We start from the raw sequence: 20,381 nt of genomic DNA, 5'->3' as shown, positions 1-20,381 counted from the left end.
GTGTACATAAACTATTTCTTCCTGTATTGCGAGGGCCACCTTTTCATTTTGGTCCACAAACAGGCTCTGATCTCCCTGTTTTATTTAGTAAAAGCTCCGGCCAATCAGGCCACGGTATGTCCCGAATTTTCAAACTAATGAATAACAATAAAAAAAGGGTCCCCACCACTTCAACACTGGAGATAATGAACCTTCCAGTGTTGGACATTTGTATAACTACAGAGCACTTCATTACAACAGTGGCTGAAAAATACATGAATGGCTTCAAACTTACAGGGGGCTCTCTAATTGTGTGAACAACTAATATAAGTTTTCGTTTGAGCTGAGCTTATTTCGCTCTTATTTAAATCGAGCTCAAATTTGACTCGGATCCAATCCTAGTTTTACTCTTATCAAATTTATGTTAAAGCCACGGAGTATGATAATTTCTTATAAAGTAATTAACAGAAAATTCAGCGAACAGAATCAATAATTTGAGGCAAAGAATGAATATTTATTTCCGAATCTGGTTCACACCAGGCCGATATTCTCCGATTCCAAGCAGATCCTGTAAATGAGTAAATACAGATTTGTCATGTTCAGCTGCGGAAATAAAAATTTTACTGATATCAGAAAATGCCAGTCTAACTTGATTGTAATAAGTTTATGGCTGAATTGAGTAAGAAGTAAGGCTCAGTCTAACTTGATTGAAAACGTAGAAAGATGACAGTGGAATCAATAAGCAATTGGCAACATTTATCTGACACTAGTAGCAAATTCTGGAATGGCCGTGCAGGGAGACGATCTACCTGGCATGCTTTATTTTTGGCTCTCGTTTCTGCTGTACTCGGGATATCGTGATTTGGTTTTAAAGATCTTTTCTCACGTTGATCACACGAGCCCCATCCATCTGAGAACCTGCCACCACTAGTATCCACAAACAGCAATGCAGATAAGTAAAACAGTAACAAATTACTGCCAAATGTTTTTCTAAGTTATGACCTTTAAACAAAAAACTGCCAAGAGAACATACTGCATAAACACCCGAACCACAAATTCAGCTCGCAAAACATTACGGTTTTCATCAAATTCAATAGTCTTGTCTTTGATTTCATAGGAGAGATTGAGGTCAAATGATATCTTCCTCTAACCTATAAATAATACAAATATACAAACCTATAAACTGGCATCCATCATTAAAGGGTTCCCAGAAATTTAAAGTATAATCAGATTATTTACCTTATTTTTTTATGAAAGGGTTCTCAGAAATTAATGTATAATCAGATTTCTCCAGTATCTGTTCATTGAATAAGACAACAACAACAACATATGATTGAAACACCAATTAAACAAAAAGTAATCTTCTATTATATAGCAAAGTACCATTTATGAACTTGAATTTCCCAAGCTTGCCACAACTATTATATGACACTCTCACGACAGCATCCAGTACCTTTGCCCATAATTTTAAATAATTCAAAAAATAAAACAGCACATTAAGAATCAAGTGATATTTAGATTAACTAACCTAAGGTTTAGGGAAGGCGTCAGTTACACCCAAAATTATTGGATTAAAAGTGGTCTTCTCTCAAGGCCAATAATTAAAATGAAAATTTCTTCTTAAATTATGTTAATACGCCTCAGATTTGACGATCTTTCTGATTAATATGCTTGTCCATGAGGGTTATCTCCTTGCAATTTAACAACTTTTGGAACTCATCGTAACTTTCCCCTGACCTAAGGGAAGGTCATCTCAGATTCTCCTAAAATCAAAACCATTCATCGACTTCGAAGAACGCCTTACTTACCAAATGAAAAAATGAATTGATCAAATTCAGATATTAACTACTAACTGAAGCAAAAATACTAAAAGCGAGATCAATTACCAAAAAAATATTAATTAAGTACCGCCATAGCTGAGTTTTGGTACTCCTTAAATACAGAAATAGAAGGAAACATTCCAGACAAGCTATGCTTCACAACATCATGCTGCTGCACCTCATTCCTCGACCTAATTCCCCGCAATAAATATGCCTCTGGAGATGAATACGCATGTGGAATTGACGGGGTTCGTTGCACCAGAATCAAAGGACTACTCTCACTGAATTCCGACGCGCGCGTTCTTGCCATATTTTGTAGCCGATTATTTGCGTCAACAATCTGTACATGTCGATGATGATCACTGTTATGGATGTATTGTTGCCGGCGGTTGTGGTGGTGGTGATGGTTTTTAGGGTTTGGAGGTGAAGAAGGGTGGGAGATCGAGGTGGATGGGTATTGATAGTTAGGTTACTTGACGGCGAGGGGTTTGAGAGATTTCGAGAAGTGTGAAGCTGCGGCTGAGTCGATAACAGCCCATAATGCGGCGTCGTCTAGGTCTTTGTCGTCGATTGGGAAGGGGATCGATGTCGTCATTGGCGTGTTGTGGTTTTAGAGAGACAGGACAAGGCGGAAGCTGCAAGCAGACTAGGTCGGACTTTTCAAATTTAAAGAGAAATCCTTTTAATCAAAGTTTCGGAGGGAAATAGTATTTTGGCCAAATTTAAATTTTATATCTATACTCATGGGCTTTCCCTCTTTAACGCCGACAGTTCGTGCCGCCCAAACCGACTACAAAAGCTCATCCTCTCCAGTCTCCACCGTCCAAAATCAAATCCAAATCATCGTTACGATTAAATGCTTCGTCTGAGTCCTTGAATCGACCATGAACGCCTGTAATTCATCAACAAGCTACTCAAAATCCTTAACCTCTGTCTTCATCTTTGTTCTAGTTTCTGGATTCTTCTTAACGCGATAATCACTAATTTCGGAAGAGATTTTGGTGAGAAGAACGGGATCCGAGTAATCTCAAGCTTCGTTTTCATCGGTTATTGCTTCCAATGAATTGTAGTGGACTTCGCCTTCGATGGAGAAGAACTTCAGCCTCCGTGATCATCATCCGTCCCTGTAGCGATTCTCCAATTAATCAAGTATAAATATCATCAGGCAAAGATAAATTCGAATTTAAAATGGATACAGCCATGAAGGTATATTTAGAGAAAGTACAAAGAGTCATGAGAAAGAGGACCGAGGAGGCGGCAGTGGAATTCATCGACGGCTGCCAGAGGATTCGAATCTTCTGCTCGACTCATATTTTCCCGCCAGAGAATTTACCCAATTTGTGACAGTTACTTTGAGCGTATAATTGTAATGTCTTATAAACGAAAGCCAGCAAATCGCAATTAGCATACTGTCTTCCACAATTTGTTTGTATCAGGTGTGCTTTTTCAATTATGAGAAGGGAAAAGGACCATTCCATCCAAATTTTAGCCCAATTTCAAACTCACATTCACGGGAGATGAAAAACCTAAACTTTCACTCATAATTAAACTTTTGTTAATTTTTTCTGTTAAATAGAATGATAAAATAATTATTTTACTATTTATATTAAAAGTTATAAAGTTTATTACTTTTCATCTCTCTAGTTTTAAAAACTAATATTTTACCTTTACTTAAAATTTTTAAACTTTGAAAAGTAATATTTTTATAGGATTTTCATATTTTTCAAAGCTCAACCGCCCTCCATAACTTTCAAAAACAGCAGTTTCAACTCCACTCATTAACTTCATCTTCCGGTGTCATCTCTGACGTTGTCTTCGACCTCTTTCTTTCTTCTGGTGCAACAACGGTGGTACAATAAAGAGATATCCATCTCCTCGTCGCACAACCCAGATGACGAAGGATGACACTTCGTTGTCTTTCGTGGCTTGTCGCGTCATCCAGACGTGACGACAAAGGACGACGAAGCACATCTTTCATCTGTTCTTTCAGATCTAGACAACCCTTCGTCGTCTAAATCTAGGCAACGAAGGTTCGTTCTTCGCTGTCGAGATTGGTGAAAAGAGTCCACCGTCAGTGGTGGCCAGAAAAGGAAGCAAACTCTAGGGGTGAAATCTAAACTTTTCAAACTTTGAGGACGGGTTGAAGTGTTAGTTTTTAAAACTTAAAGGAGAAAATTATAAAAATTTTGAAGTTTTAAATTTTATAGATAAAATAACGATTTTACCCTTGTCTTTAACTGAAAATTTGGATAGTTGTTTGGTCATGGGTGAGAGTTTGGGTTTTTCATCTCTCATGGGTGTGACTTTGAGTTGGGCTAAAATTTGGGTGGAAAATAGTCCTTTTTCCCTTATGAGAAAGAAGGAAAAATGGAGAATTGTATTAATCAAATGAAATATCAAATTTGCTGGGAGTGTGTGAGGGTACAATAAAATTTCTTATACAGCAATATCAGGAGAATACAATTAAGCTGGAAAACATTGTCCAAATGAAGTAGCTACGTAATCTAGAGTGTCTGATGAGCAAATTTGACATTTACAAAATGAGCACGTGATTTTCACCCGCTGGGACTCCACTCTTACTTTTCTTTTACCTTGATAAAGGTTGAACTAATAATTTATGCTCCCATCTTTGCTCAGGTAAGGGATCTGTGACAGACGGTTTAACCTACACGGTAACCCAAAATTTTGGTAAGCCCGGATTTCACCTCCTACTGTAGCTGTCACAATCACCAACCCCCATGCTGTTACTTGGATTGTTTCGTTTGATTGGCTGTCAGAATCACCCTGCTTTGTTGAGGAAGAATTTGAACTAGCACTAGCAGCAAGAGAAGATGGATCATCTTGCGTTGTGGAGGAGGGATTTGGTTCCGTTGCAGCGGATATGGAAGATGAATCATCAGATTGTACTGAGGAAGAATTTGAATCAACGGACTCAGCAATCCCTGACTCACGAGAAACTAGAGCAAGGTCTTCTTCAGGGGCCGTTGAAGCTCGCTCCATTTTGTTGTTTTTCTTGGGAAGAGGAGGCAAATGTTTCTTCACTTCTTCCCTGGTCGGTGAATCAATAGCAGTAGAAGGGCTTTGGGCTACACGTTTTGCGAGCTTTTTTGAAGTCGTTGGCATAGGTGGAGGGTCACCCTTCACTTTACCAGGCCAGGTGATTGCTACTGAAACATCTTTGCACGGAAAGTTTTCATGAGAAGTTGTAGAGACCTTAATTCTTTTTCCATTAACAACTTTTCGATTGTCTTCGTACTTCCAAAAAAATACTTGAGAATCTTCACTTGCACACACCACATATTTTGCATCTAAACAGAAGGAAGCTGCAATTTGGCTGCTTGTGTTCCTGAAGCCTGTCAAGGAAACAGCATATGGTCATTGTTTCCAATGGTAAGAGAGAAAACCAATTTATCCATAAATTACATGAAAGCATACCTCTAAATTTATGAACAAGGTCTAATCCTTCCAAAATCCGAATCCGGGAATCAGCTGAAGTAACAAGAACTTCAGATGGAGTGCTCGGGGAAAACTGTTCAAATACAATTTCAAGTCTTTATACATTGAAGGTAAATAATATAAAATCCCCAATAACAGAGAGTTGGATTACCTGAAAACCAGTGATCTTTCTGGTATTAGACTTCTTCTTGGTTAGAAATTCAGTCTGGTTTTGTTGATGTAATTTGCTATCTGTTAACCAGATAAATTAGTATTTCTACAGGCCCATTTTCACTCTACTTAATCAGGAAACATAAATTATTTGATACCTTCTATGCTGTACATCCGACAAATCCCTTTCTGTGTGCCAATGAGTGCACTCTTCAATAATTGAAACATGAAACAACAATAAAAGTAAGATAATCTTTACATAAAAAGATGACTATTCATAAAATTGTTGGGTTGCAAACAATAATTCTATTAGATACCACGAACTTTTCAAAGGTAAACAGGACTGTAAAAGTAACATTCTAAACCTGGCCATCAGGGGTGTAGCAAGCAGCTGTAACCATGTCATGAAGATCTGTCCAGTCCACAACGTTGCGTCGAGAAATGTTCCATATTCTAACCTTTGCATCAAGTGATCCACTTATAAAATAATTGTCGTCTACAGGATTGAACTGTATGCAAGTTACTGCCAAGCAATAAAAAGTCACGAAGTTAAAAAAGATTAAACATTCATGCATAATCTTGACAGATTGGTATCAGAAAGTTTGACAGAGATCTACCATAGTCATTGTGGGCAAACATCTTTAGGCAGCTCTTGGTTTCCATATCCCATAACCTAACAGTTTTGTCCATTGAAGATGAAAGCAGTAACTGCAAAAATGCATTAAAAATTGTCTAAGTGCTAACCTTATTTGTTATATTTTCCAATCATTAAGTAGCAAGAATGGTGAGAAGCTAACCTGAGACTTAGACCAGGAGAGGTCCAAAACATCTTCCGAATGACCTGTGAAGGTGCAGACCGGTTTCTCAGAGAGCGAAAAAGCAGTTTCTGGGACATGAACATAATCAGGGCTGCCTTTTGATCCCTTCTTTTTCTTCTCTGAACCCTCCAATTTATCCAGTGAACTATCTACTGAGAGATTAATTGGGGTCAAACTACCCTCATTCATGGACAAAACCTCGCATTCTTGTACTTCCCACACATGTATCACTTTATCTTCCCCTGCACTAGCAAGAAATTTCGTATCTAAACTAAATTTAAGGCTCCAAATAGACCCTTCATGCGCCTGAATTTCTTGACATAAATACAAAGCACTCAATTCCTTCTGTGATTTCCCTGTCTGCCTAGCTTTAACCCATCGATTAGTAGTACCGTTGCTTTGTTGTTTCTCTTGCTCCGAAGAAGACGATCCTGCTGCAGGAGAAGGCGCCTGTTCCTTCTCTTTCTCTGCTTTCTCTTTCTCTACTTTCTCTTTGTCTGCTTTCATACTCAGAGAATTCGCCACACCTTTTAAATTCTTCAACAACGCAGCCCCCCTTTTCTTGCTCATTCTTAAACTCTTTGAAATATACGAAGTCGCCACAAATTTTTTATAATTTTCAGATATATTCGCAATATTCTTAGGCCCACTTTCTCTACTCATTAGCTCCTTAACAACAGGAGAATATCCCACCGATTTCTCGAATTCCTCCATTGTTAATTTCTTTCCTGTCTGCAAATCACTAAGCCTATTACAGAGTCCCTTGTCATTATACTCATCGACAACAAACTCTTTACCTGTATCCAAATTCTTTATCAAGTAAAAAGCTCCTAACGTACTATTCGGCACCATCGGCGTCAAGGCTGATCCCCCGAGTCCAATTGACCGAGTCTGGTTGATGCCCCCATCCTTATTATTCTCTACTCTGACCGACTCATGGGACGGATATATCCGTAGATTTGGCGCCAAAACCATTGATGATGTTCTCGTTAATCTCTGTTTCGAAACTTTTCCAATCATTTCCTCTTTTCTTTTTTTATCCACACCCAAGGATTCAATGTCGCCCAATGACCTTGACCGCACAAGCACCAACTGTACCGGAGCCGGAGAACAACGTGCAGGAGTAGCTTCTTGTTTATTAGCTTCTTCAGTAACGTTAACGGTACCGTGATCGTTGACATTGTCGTCAACGGTAACGTTATTGGTGGGTTCCTGTGGAGTGCTCAAAGATTTAGAATCTTGATTAGTATCATTGTCATTATTAGTATTAGTATTATTATTAGTGTCAACTTTTTTGAAAGTGAGATGCTGTTTGTCTTTGGACAACCCCATATCTTGAAAAAGACGCTTCCTCCGTTCGTTGATAGAGCCAGGCGCCATCATCCACAAGTTGTAATTCCTAGTGGCGGCGGCGTCTGAGGTGGCGGTGGTGGTGGCGGCAGCGTCTGAGGTGGTGGAGTTCTGAAACTGTTGACGATGATGAAAGGACGAAACGGTGGAGAACGACATGCGTGAATCTTCAAATTCTTCATCATCGTCGTCGGAAGACGCCAAGTCCAGAGGCACGGCGGAGGAGGTTCGATCAGAAGTTTCAAAAAATAAGTCGTCGTCATCGTCATCGCCGAGTCCATCCCAGTTCATCGTCAGCGTCATTTTACGCTCCATACTGCGGTAGGTACTGAAGAGATTTCCGTGAAGGGAATAATATAATAAAAATATAAATTGTTATAAATTGGGAGGAGAAAAAGTTTTTTTTTTTCCGTTTTTGACAGTGTATTTGATTGTTTTGTGTTGTGTGTGTTTAGATTTTGTTTCGGGAGGAACAGAGGAAAACGAGGGGCGGATGGTTACCGTTATTTGTTTTTGGTTGAACATGTTCGAAAGAGAAGTGAAACGGTCAACGTGTTTTATTGATTATTTCATCCAATCACGTCTTTGTTGGCGAGTTATTCAATCAGACGTGCGTCCTCATGAGTGCACCACTCTCTCAATGCCACGTGTATATCTACAATTCTTACGGCACATTTACCCTCTTAATCCTTGAATTTCCGTTAAAAACTCATGGACCTCGCCCGTGCATCAGGTATTCAATTAAAATTTGATTAGAATAGAATTAAGGGTAAATTGGACTAAACTTGAGTTACACTCAATATATCTAGAACTAAAATCAAATTCAAATTTGGATTTATTAAGTTTGATTTAAATAAATTCGAGTTTTAATCATTTTAAAAGAAATAAACTTGATTTTAAATCGAGTTTTTAACTTATATTATTATTAAAATAATATCGTTTTAATACATATTAATTAAAATGACGTTATTTTGTATCAAAATTTTTAAATTCAAAAATTTAACTGGTTAAACATCATAAAGTTTGAGCTCAAACTTGAAAATATCAAACTTTCAAGTTTAAACTCATTTGAACTAAGTTAGGTTTTGACTTGTTTAAACAAAACTCGAACAAATTTAGTTCAAATCCAACTCTATATTCAACTTCTAATTTATTGATACATAAAATCATATTACATATTTAAGGAGTGATTAAATATTTATTTATTTTTAGTTTAAAATAATTTAATTATATAATAATATATCACAAATAACATATTAGTTAATATTTACATAATTTTATTACTTTTAAACTCCTATCAATTATTAAAAATTTTGTTTGAAGTAAAACTATAATTTTACTAACTAATATAACATAAAGTGGATGGATATTACATACATAAAAATATAATAATACTTCATACACTTAGATAAAATGCCATCAGTGATACATATATTGATATATTATTATGTAATTAAATAATTTTAATTAAAGATAAAGTAATAATCAATTATATATTATATGTCAATGTTTGTCTTTATTATTAGTGCATTTGTAATACCCTCAGGTATATTTCAGGGGCAATTATGTCTTTTGACCTTGTTTTGAGATTTTTCTTATTTTAAATATATATATATGTATGGGTGTGTTTTTTTTATATACATATATATATATGCATAAATAACTCTATATATATATATATATATATATATATATAAATGCAAAAAGTCAAAAAGGGGAAAAGAAAAAGAGAAGGAGATAAGATCAAGGGGGAAAAACAAAAGGCAAAACCAAGACTTTTCCATCATTTTTCGTTCATACTCCAGCAGCCACATTCTTCATACTTTTCTTTGTTTTCTTGAAGAAAATAAGGAAGGATTGGAAGGAGTTTGAAAGAGAAGAAAGAAAAGAAAAGAAAAGGAAGCACTTGGAAACTTTGGTAACCAAAGATCTCCTTCCTTCTCCTTTCATCTATGTTTATATGCATGTTATGTGAATATGTTAGGGTGTTTTGGTATTGATTTAAAGTGATCTTGGTGATAAAGGAAGCAAAACAAGAGGAGGAAGCCAACTTACAAAGATTTGGCTTGAAATAAGGTAAGGGGTTTCCTCCTTGATATGTCACATGTTTTAGGCTTTTGGTTCTTTAAATCTATGTTATAAATGTTGATTTTGATGTTGAGGAATATTGTTTTGCCATTTGGGATGTCTATGTATGTGATTTTGTTCATGGCAGGAAGTTGCATAATATTTACAGTTTTTGCCACTGAGTTCGTCTCATGTTTTGGCTGCCTTATCTATGGAATTATGAGTGCTATTATATCTTTTTGGAAAGCTCTTTGAATCCTCTTTCCAATGATATATAGCTTGCATGAATTAGAGATCATTTGGATTGTTAAAGATTGTATAAACCGAAAGGACTGTTTTACTAAATAAACAGAGGAGGCAGTTTTGTCATTGAGTTTATCTCACGTTTTGACTGCCTTATATATGGAATTATGAGTGCTATTATATCTCGTTGGAAAGCTCTTTGAATCCTCTTTCCAATGATATATAGCTTGTATAAATTGGGGATCATGTGAATTGTTAAATATTGTATGAAACACAAGGACTGCTTTATCAAATAAACAGGGGAGGCAGTTTTTGCTACTGAATTTATCTGCTGTTTTGACTGCCTGATTGAATGAATTATGAGTGCTATTATAGCTTGTTAGAAAGCTATTTGAATCCTCTTTTCAACGATATATAGCTTGTATGAATTAGAAACCGTTTGGACTGTGAAATTGTATGAAAAAGAAGGCTGCCCTGTCAAATGAATAGGGCTGTGAACAGTATTTCACAGTTTGGAAAGGAAAAAAGAAAGAAAAGAAAGGAAAGGAAAAGAAAAGAAAGGGAAGGAAAGGAAAGGAGAAAAAAAAAGAAAGAAGAGAAAAAGAAAAGAAATAAAAGTAAGAAAAGGTTGGGACTCAAGATTCAAGGGTCGTCCCAAGAGTAATGTCTGGTGAGTTATGAATAAATTTAGATAGAAGCGAAATTAGTAAGATATAAGACTCGCATGCATGCTATAAACTATGAGGGGGCACTTTACACTACACCGCTCGTAGTAGGGCACGTTCGTAGTAGGACACGTTCGTAGTAGGACACGTTCGTAGTAGGACATAGACCCCTAGTAGGGTCCGCTCGCAGTAGAGTATGCTCGCAACAGAGCTCAATTCAGATTTAGAAATAGTGTAGTGAAAGAAAAAAGAGCTTGAGCTTAGAAAAGTGCCAAATTCCTATAATTAGCTTCAAGAAAGTATTAAATAGACACCAGATGGGACAAAGTATAACCCAAATAGCAAAGAGTGAATTAAATTACCCCCTCAATCTCTTATAGAGGTTAGAATGTGAGGTTGAGTCCCAAAAGTGAGTTAGAACAGAAAAAATGGATAGTTTACTTAATTTTTCCCCTTACTGAGTGTTCTTATCATTCACTCACTTTTCTTTCTTGATTGCAGGTACAGGTGATCGAGGTAGCTGCGAGGCAGGGTCAGGTCAGCGTAGGTAGATCCGGTTTGTAACATCCCTCCCTAGAAGTACTACCCACCGAAGGAGGAATGTTACGAATTAATATTCGTAGCGTCTATTTTTTTTCTTTTTAAAAAATACTTTACAATAAACGCATCTTTAAAAGTGTTTAGAAAGTATTCCAAGAAAACTGAAAATCTGGAAGCGAACAAAAGATGTATATACTCATATGAAAACTCATCTGAAAGCATCTGAAAATAAGGAGTAATCATATGCAACTGTACCATAATCTCAAAAAGTCAAAAGTCGATAAAAACATGCCACTGTATGCATGTAATATAAACCAGAGATAACCTGCTCCAGCCGGATCTACCTACGCTGACCTGACCCTGCCTCGCAGCTACCTCGATCACCTGTACCTGCAATCAGGAAAGAAAAGGGAGTGAGTGATAAGAACACTCAGTAAGGGGAAAAATTAAGTAAACTATCCCTTTTTCCTGTTCTAACTCACTTTTGGGACTCAACCTCACATCTTAACCTTTATAAGAGATTGAGGGGATAATTTAGTTCACTCTTTACTATTTGGGTCATACTTCGTCCCATCTGGTGTCTATTTAATACTTTCTGGAAGCTAACTATAGGGATTTGACACTTTTCTAAGCTCAAGCTCTTTTTCTTTCACTACACTATTTCTGAATCTGAATTGAGCTCTACTGCGAGCATGCTCTACTGTGAGCGGACCCTACTAGGGGTCTATGTCCTACTACGGACGTGTCCTACTGCGGACGGTGTAGTGTAAAGTGCCCCCTCATAGTTTATAGCATACATACGGATCTTATATTTTACTAAATTTGCTTCCATTTAATTTTATTCATAACTCACCAGACATTACTCTTGGGACGACCCCTAAATCTTGAGTCCCAAATTCTTTTTCTTATTTTTCTTTCTTTTTCTTTCCTTCTTTTCTTTCCTTTCCTTTCCTTTCTTTCCTTTCTTCTTCCTTTTCTTTCTTTCTTTCTTTCCTTCTTTCTTTCCTGCCCAGAATTGCAAAACACTGTTCACAGAACAGTCATTTAACAGGGCAACCTTCTTTTTCATACAATTTAACATCCCAAACGGTTTCTAATTCATACAAGCTATATATCGTTGAAAAGAGGATTCAAAGATCTTTCCAACGACCTATAATAGCACTCATAATTCATTCAATCAGGCAGTCAAAACAGCAGATAAATTCAGTGGCAAAAACTGCCTCCCCTGTTTTTCTTTAGTAAAACAGTCCTTTCGGTTTATACAATCTTTAACAGTCCAAATGATCTCTAATTCATATAAGCTATATATCATTGGAAAGAGGATTCAAAGATCTTTCCAACAAGATATAATAGCACTCATAATTCATTCAATAAGGCAGCCAAAACATGGGACGAACTCAGTGGCAAAAACTATAAATATTCTGTAACTTTCTGCCATGAGCAAAATCACATACATAGACATCCCAAATGGCAAAACAACATTCCTCAACATCAAAATCAACATATATAATATAGATCTAAGGAACCAAAACCCTAAAACATATCACATATCAAGGAGGAAACCCCTTACCTTGTTTCAAGCCAAATATTTGAAAGTTGGCTTCCTCCTCTTTGTTTTGCTTCCTTTATCACCAAGATCACTTTAAATCAATACCAAAACACACTAACATATACACATAACATGCATATAAACATAGATGAAAGAAGAAGGAAGGAGATCTTTGGTTACCAAAGCTTCCAAGTGCTTCCTTTTCTTTTCTTCTTATTTTATCTTCTAATATTCCTTCAACTTCTTCCTTTGGCTTCAAGAAAGCAAAGAAAAGAACATGAAAGGAGGCTGCTGGAGAATGAACGAAAAATGATGGAAATGTCTTGGTTTTGCCTTTTATTTTTCTCCCTTGATCTTATCTCCTTCTCTTTTTTCTTTTCCCCTTTTTGACTTTTGTTTTTTTTTATTTTTATTTTTATTAATATATATATATATATATATATATATCACACCCATACTTATAGATATTTAAAATGAGAAAAATCTCAAAACAGGATCAAAAGACATAATTGCCCCTGGAATATACCTGAAGGTATTACACGGTTGGAGCAGGTTATCTCTGGTTTATATTATATGCATACAGTAGCATGTTCTTATCGACTTTTGACTTTTTGAGATTATGGTACAGTTGCATATGATTACTCCCTGTTTTCAGATACTTTCAGATGAGTCTTCATATGAGTATATACATCTTTTGTTCGCTTCCAGATTTTCAGTTTTCTTGAAATACTTCCTAAACACTTTTAATGAGACGTTTATTTTAAAGTATTTTTAAAAAAAGAAAGAAAAAATAGACGCTACGAATATTAATTCATAACATTTCTCCTTCGATGGATAGTACTTCTAGGGAGTGATGTTACAAGTGCATTAGTTTTACTCATAAATTTACTATATACATATATAGTAGAGGTAAATTTAAGTCGAGTTGAGTTTGAATTAGAGAGCTTAGTACAAATCCATAACGACAAACTCGAGTTTGAGCTTACACCATCTCTAATGGTGAATAGTGACATTGGTAAAAATAATAAATCGCTAGAGAATGAAAAGAAAAAAAAATCTCCAGTAAACCCTTAAACGTGGCCTAGGCTATCAAGCTTGAGCTTCAATATGAGTTTGGATTGTTTAAACTAAATATAAATTTGAGTCCGAACTTATGTGATTGAATTCATCTTTGTTATTATACTATATAAATATGCGACTATAAATGAACAATATATATTGTCATATCAATTTATATATATAGTTTACACTCAATTTGTAACATATAATGTTACTATGTATATAAATTATCTATACAATCTTTGCATACACATCGATATGACACAACTAGACTTCACAAAAAAAAAAAAAAAAAAACCAATGAGTCTTGAGTTTATACCCAAATAATATTGGTATTATGCTTCAAATCGTATGAGACACAATCCCACAATTACCTTATTGGGTTGGGTCCGATTTGAATATTCATATGGTCATGTCCAACCTATTTATCTGTTTGAAATATTTTTTACACACTCTTAATAAAAAAATAAAGGAATTAAAAAAAGTGGTTATATTTGTATCAATAAAATTATATGTATAAATAATAAATATAAATTTATATACAAAAGATAATATATTACTATGTGATTGAATTATTTTAAATTAGAAATAAAATAATATTTAATCATATTATGATATATTATAATTTATATACTAATTTGTACATATTATTTGTACATATAATAATATTATATTTCTATTAAAATATTTCATGCAAATATATATTTTACATGCTTATGGTATATTTATAGAAACTTTAAAGGGTGTTTGGTTCGATAACATCTTTAAGTATCTTAATAATATATTTTTTATTGATAATATTATATTATTTGGTTAATCAAATAATAAAATATCTAATACTCGACAAAAAAATAAAATAAAATAACTAATAATAAGGTGACTTGACAGAACATAATATATAGAAGTAATTTAATTATCACCTCAATCTTCACTATTAAACAACTACATTGTTTATCATTACTATTTTGGTTTATTGCAAATTTCATCGTACTATTTCTCCTCCTACCCCACACCTTTGATTTTTCGCAACATTGTATGTAAATTAGTTTTATGTTCGGTTAAACTGATTTTATATATACTCATATTAGATATATAAATATATACATATTTACATATATCATCATATGATACGATATTGTTTTATCATTAATTTAAAATTATTGAATTATATAATAATACATATAAATGTGTATATATTTATTCATAATTTTATTGTTATTTGTTTTGTATATTTTTAAAAACATTTTTGATCTTATAACAGGATATTAAGATTGTTCATATTATTAAATTATAAAATTAATTAATTAAATTATTTTTTAAAGTTCTCATCTTATTGTAAATATATATTTTTCTAAAAATATTCTCATATGTTTTATTATTTTAATTCAAAATAAAATTTTTTTACAAATACAATTATAATAAAATGGATATTATACAAATACAATATATATTTTTTAAAAAATATTCTCACATGTTTTATTATATTATATTAGTGATATTTTAAGCTAAAGGTGATAATCAAAAGGCTTAGACTAACCCTTATATTATGATGATATCATTTTTTTTTTTATAAAGAATCACATTCGAATTAGATTTTTTTAAATAATATTATATATAAAAATTATATATAATATTATCTTATTTTTTTGTTTTTTTATTATTGAATTAATCACAACAACGGATAGGTTAAAGATATAAACTTATATAAAGCCATCATATCTTAAACTCAAACCTTGGTGGTTGAAAATTCCAAGTGTTTTGTCGTAAAAGTTACCCTGTATTAAATCTGACTGTAACTATCTATGCTCATCCAAACTGGGATTTTAAAAGACAAGGACGATGGATACAACAGGAAAAGCGGAGCTTCCCTGATCTCTGCACTGCGGCTTTGAAACTAAAGAACTCCGAATCTGGTACGACAGTAATATCGTTCAGAGAAACTCCAAACATCGCTTACTACGGTTAATGGGTTAATCTAAATTTACAATTTAGTTTCAAATATTTGTTCTCACCAAGGCCACTCATTATTTTTTTGCCTCCCCAACATGCCCTCATCATATATGAGTCTGACACGTCCAAAATTCAGAGGGAATAAAAAATATTAAAATATTTACCTTTTTATTTTTATAATAAAATTATATATATATATAATTTTATCTATTTAATTAATTATTAAAATAATATATCATTTTATAATTAAATAATTTTAAATTAATAATAAAATAAAAAATTATTTAAAAACTCATACCTAAATATATATAATATTATTCTTTATTTTGACATATGGGTAAATAATTAAATGATGAGATTCCCAAATATTGATGGAAAATTTCATTTAAAATTTTATTATACACTTTTATTTTTGGGTCCATCCAAAAGTAAAACAACTTTTATGAATAAATCTCGAGGAGCATAAGATTTAGATCCACTTTGGCGTTGAGATTCATAGAATGGCCTCTTAAATAGGAGACAATTGAGTAAGAGTTCCCATAAATATTGATTTACAATTTGGTATTTTTATTTCCTTTTACCACACCATTGTAGAGAACTCATCATGAAGGATGTTTGTCTTTCTTGGAAACCTAAGTAATTCTATCATATACAAGCAACCCTTTAAATAGAAAGAGCCTATGGGGATTTGGGCACACCTAATTTTTCTAACAAAACCCAAACAATAATAGTAATATTTTAATTACCAAAATTCTCCCTCTTCTCTTCAATCAGGTGGCTTCCCTCCAAGGGTAGTATAGTGATTTCATAGGCTAAATAAATAAATAATTGAACCATACAAACTACTTCATCTTCTCCTGATTATTATTTCTTCTTCAAGAATCTAGAGAGAAATCAGTAATGGAAAAAATATAGAGCATGAATAAATGTTAAGAAAGTTGGATGCTTCATGTGGGTTTTATTCCATTTTTCTGAAGAATAAATTCTCTTTTCTTTAAAATATCATAACACCCCGAGTACAAAAGAAGCTGAGAGGAGTTTCCAATCTGGAATTCTTGGCTTCATCTTTTCTGGCTCTGTACTTGATGTTCATCTGTTGCCCACTTTAACTTTTCAGCATCATAATGTCTCAGACCAACAATGAAGCCTTACCTTATAGATCAATACAATTAAAGCGAAAAGAGAGAGAGAGAATTATTGAATTATTATAATTACCATTACGGATTGATTTATAAAACATGATTTTACAAGAATTTTGCTCACCGAATTGATGTAGATAATAAGATATGATTAATTTTCTCTTCGAGCTTTCTTGATCTTGCGGTGCAAGTCGTCGAAGATGGGCTGAGGGAACATTGATTCAACCCCGCGAGAGAGATCGAGCCGTAGAGTTCTGCGAGCATTGGACGATATTTGTCTTCTTTTTCGAGTGGAAGATGAAGGTTTTCTGGGTGCAGGTGGGCATTGTGTTATGGGGATTTTGTGATCCAATGATGTTGGAGTTTTGAATCCGTCGTCGTTTTCGTCCTTGTGTTGATCTGTTGCTTTGAATTCTTCTCCTGATTCTGCAGATTTTACATGATCTTTGGAGAGAATGAACGTCTCCTTGAATTTGTCTTCTTTCTCGCCATCATTCGAAACAGCTGTTGCTACATCATCACTCTTGTGAAATTCGCCCCGGGGCTTCTTCAAGACGTCGAATTCAACACTAAAAACCTCCGAATTTGACATGCTTAGAACGAAAACTTTGTTGAAGTCTGAGAACATGAAGAAGCTCTAGCTAGCTACCTATCACCGCAATACAACAGAAGACAAAGAAAAGAAGAAAATAGAGGAAGACAAAAAAAGGAGAGAAAATGGAGAGCTAAGAAGAGAAAAGAAGGTTGTTAAAAAGAAACCCACATGCAAATATGCATGGAATCAACAGAATATAAACACATGAATCACCATTTTTGTTTTTCAGTTTTCCTGTAGGCTTTTGGTGAGAGAGAAAGAAAAAGAAAACGGTTTTAACAGCAAACGATGAAAGAGATTGAGAGGGAAGAGATGATGATGATTTGCATCGGATCCTTCGCCAAAGCCTCCACAAATTTCACCGAACCGAACTCTCACTTTTTTCCTCTTTCTCTGGATTTCTATTTCGCTGAGCTGAATATGAGAATTTTACGAGTATAATATGGTGTTGCTTTTTCTCTCTCTTTATTTTTTTTTCTGATCGTGTTGCAGCTATGCACGTGGTTTGCTAGGTGGGGACCATAGCGATCTATTTCCGCTACTTACTTACTCCTGCATTTCATTGAAAATCTCGTTCCGATACATTCAGTTCTCATAAGATTCTTTGTTTATCTTACACGTAATTTAACAACAAATTTTGACTTTCTTTTTTCTTGATTTTTATTTGTAAATATTATTATTATTTAACTTAGATATCCAACTATATTTATTTGAGAGATAAATATTAAATATTATAATTAAATTTATAATTATCATATTAAATAAATTAAAATTTTACAAATATAATAAAAAATTCAACTCAAATATTTATTTTAAAAATTATAATACTTCATTCATTTGGTTAATCTTTAAAGTTTATTGACATTATTTTCATTATATGTAAGTATTTGGTTTAACCATGTCAAAATTTAGTAATTATTATTTACCTTAAAACTATAGGCACCAAGTTCCGAAGTTAACTATAAACCATTATTTTGATATTATAAATTTATTTATTTTTATAAAATATTAATTTAAAATGAACATAAATTAAGGGTAACAACATAATTAATAAATTTTTATGATACAAGTATTTATTAAATATTAAAAATAATAAAAAATATTTTTATCTTTCTAGTGTTTATCCTAAAAATTGATAAATTTTATTAACATAAGTCGACGAGAGGTGGGAAAATATTATTTTTGAAGTTTGAGTGCGAAAAATGGGTGAAAAATAGTTTTACTCCCTTTTCATCGTAATACAATTTTAGCTTTATAACAAATCCAATGTATTTTTACTTTCATAAAAGTGAAAAATCCAATGTAAATAAGAAAAGAGGAATTGAATCTAACTTTAGACAAAATAAATGAATGTATTTACTTTCATTCACCAATTTATGAGCTAGCTTCATTAAACTATTCAAGTTGTACCTTTCAAAATCACCTTACTCTTGGCGCAAGGGAAAGATCCAAATTTGATTTTCTGGCCAAACTTGATCACCCCATTTAAGTTCAGTCACCTAAACCTAGCTTGAATCCAACAGTACTTTTAAAACGATCACCAAAATGCAGAGCTATTAAATGGGAATTGAAGCACCAAAACCAACTTGAACAGCGATGGAGAATATCAGAATATGTGTTTACAGAACTTTTAAACTTTACGTTAACTTCACATTCATCGAAGTTTGACCCATCAAAGCAAAGTTTATAGTCAAACATCAATGAAAACCCTAGACTTGTATTATTGTGTTATTCAGAACCAGCATAAATTCATCTTAATTCGAAAATATATCAGTCAAATTTCATAGCAGACTCAATAAGTGTATATCTATACTAAGCTGCATTAATGGAAATACATAGCTGAAACCCACAAAACCGATTTAGGGCGTTTTCTTTGCGGTGGACTAAGTGATACGCATCGTTTCATGCAGGTAACTTTGGATTCCACCGCTGAAAATGGAAGCTGTTGAGATTTGGTAAGCTCCTACGTCTAACAACTCCAGCGTCTCTACTCACCCTTCCCTTGGACCTTAAACCTGTTAATTAATATTAATAATTACGTAATTGAATCTGGATAATCAATTTATCGTGAGACGGTATATTGATGAGACGTCAGCGGACTTTGATTATTATCTTACTTTGAGTACAAAGCGGGGAACCGAACTTGAGGGTGCATGGTTTTCATCATCAAATTGTTTGCAACTTTGGAAGTCTAGTTCACGCGTATTCTGCATCCGTGAAGAATACGATCGAATCAATTATTGGCAGCAGTGCATTTAGGATCCTGTTTCTGTAAGAGGGTGTTGACGCGTGAAGGGGGAAGTGTTTGGGATTAAGTACTAATAAGTAATTAATTAAGATTAAACAGACTGTAACAAACACACAATCTCATGCGGGCAAAGAAGGAAAAGTCTTATCCACATGGGCTTGTGCTGTGGTTCAAATGCTAACCATCATATCAAATTCCACGTCTCACAATCATCATCAACACTCCATCTCCATCTCTCTGAAATTAATTTTTTTTTCAACTCTCTCATATCAGTTTCGACGCCCACAAATCTTTCCTGGGAGTTTGGGTTGATCCCATTAAACACACAGGCTCTGGTGAATTCGGGCTCAATTCTATTAGATTCGAAAAAGTATATAATAAGATTAAGTTTGAGTTTAAAAATTTTATATTATCAAATTTAAGTTTTAGGTTAAATTTAATAAGTATTTACCTTATATTTATTAAACTCAACTAACCAAAATTTAAGTTTGATTTGACTTTCTAATCTTATTGTTTTGATATCCTATTATATATCATAGTTTAAATCTGAAGCAGGGCTAATTTGAGAGCTATAAGAATACATAATTTAAAGAGTGAGAATACCGTAAGAGTGATGGGAAGAAGGTGGGAGTGTGTAAGGGGGGGGATGAGGGTCCTCATGGTGTTGAATGAATTGATTCGTCTGCTTTAGGAAGATGCCTTGGGCATGATGAGTTGCAGAAATGCGGAAAGTTTCTCGGAGGACAAAGGTTA

At 33.8% G+C, this 20,381-nt stretch overlaps 2 protein-coding genes and 1 pseudogene across 2 annotated transcripts; all 3 read right to left on the bottom strand.

Annotated features, from left to right (window-relative positions):
- Window positions 1-215: 215 nt before the first annotated feature.
- LOC123218082 lies at window positions 216-3,192 on the bottom strand (annotated as a pseudogene).
- Window positions 3,193-4,179: 987 nt separating this feature from the next.
- LOC123216447 (WD repeat-containing protein 44) lies at window positions 4,180-8,303 on the bottom strand. The gene is made up of 7 exons (XM_044636854.1): window positions 6,203-8,303; window positions 6,023-6,113; window positions 5,771-5,928; window positions 5,564-5,615; window positions 5,407-5,486; window positions 5,235-5,328; window positions 4,180-5,152 (listed from the first exon to the last, which is right to left on the bottom strand). Exons 1-7 carry the CDS (start codon window positions 7,886-7,888, stop codon window positions 4,407-4,409), a joined length of 2,907 nt encoding a protein of 968 aa, XP_044492789.1. The 5' UTR covers window positions 7,889-8,303; the 3' UTR covers window positions 4,180-4,406.
- An 8,633-nt stretch (window positions 8,304-16,936) lies between these two features.
- Window positions 16,937-17,377, bottom strand: LOC123224943 (cyclin-dependent protein kinase inhibitor SMR3). The gene has a single exon (XM_044648737.1). The coding sequence runs from the start codon at window positions 17,375-17,377 to the stop codon at window positions 16,937-16,939; it is 441 nt and encodes a 146-aa protein (XP_044504672.1).
- Window positions 17,378-20,381: the final 3,004 nt, after the last annotated feature.

Source organism: Mangifera indica, chromosome 1, assembly GCF_011075055.1.
Source record: "Mangifera indica cultivar Alphonso chromosome 1, CATAS_Mindica_2.1, whole genome shotgun sequence".
Taxonomy (NCBI): Eukaryota; Viridiplantae; Streptophyta; class Magnoliopsida; order Sapindales; family Anacardiaceae; genus Mangifera; species Mangifera indica.
The sequence above is the reverse complement of the archived record's forward strand: the minus strand, read 5'-3'. Positions and strand labels throughout refer to the sequence as shown.

Excerpts from the sequence above, each read along its gene's own strand:
- LOC123216447 (XM_044636854.1), bottom strand. The coding sequence starts at position 7,888 with ATGGAGCGTAAAATGACGCTGACGATGAACTGGGATGGACTCGGCGAT. Across the intron at positions 5,929-6,022 it reads GTTTGCCCACAATGACTATG|TAACTTGCATACAGTTCAAT; the intron begins GTAGATCTCTGT and ends ATTGCTTGGCAG. Across the intron at positions 5,487-5,563 it reads TCGGATGTACAGCATAGAAG|ATAGCAAATTACATCAACAA; the intron begins GTATCAAATAAT and ends TCTGGTTAACAG.
- LOC123224943 (XM_044648737.1), bottom strand. The coding sequence starts at position 17,377 with ATGTCAAATTCGGAGGTTTTTAGTGTTGAATTCGACGTCTTGAAGAAG.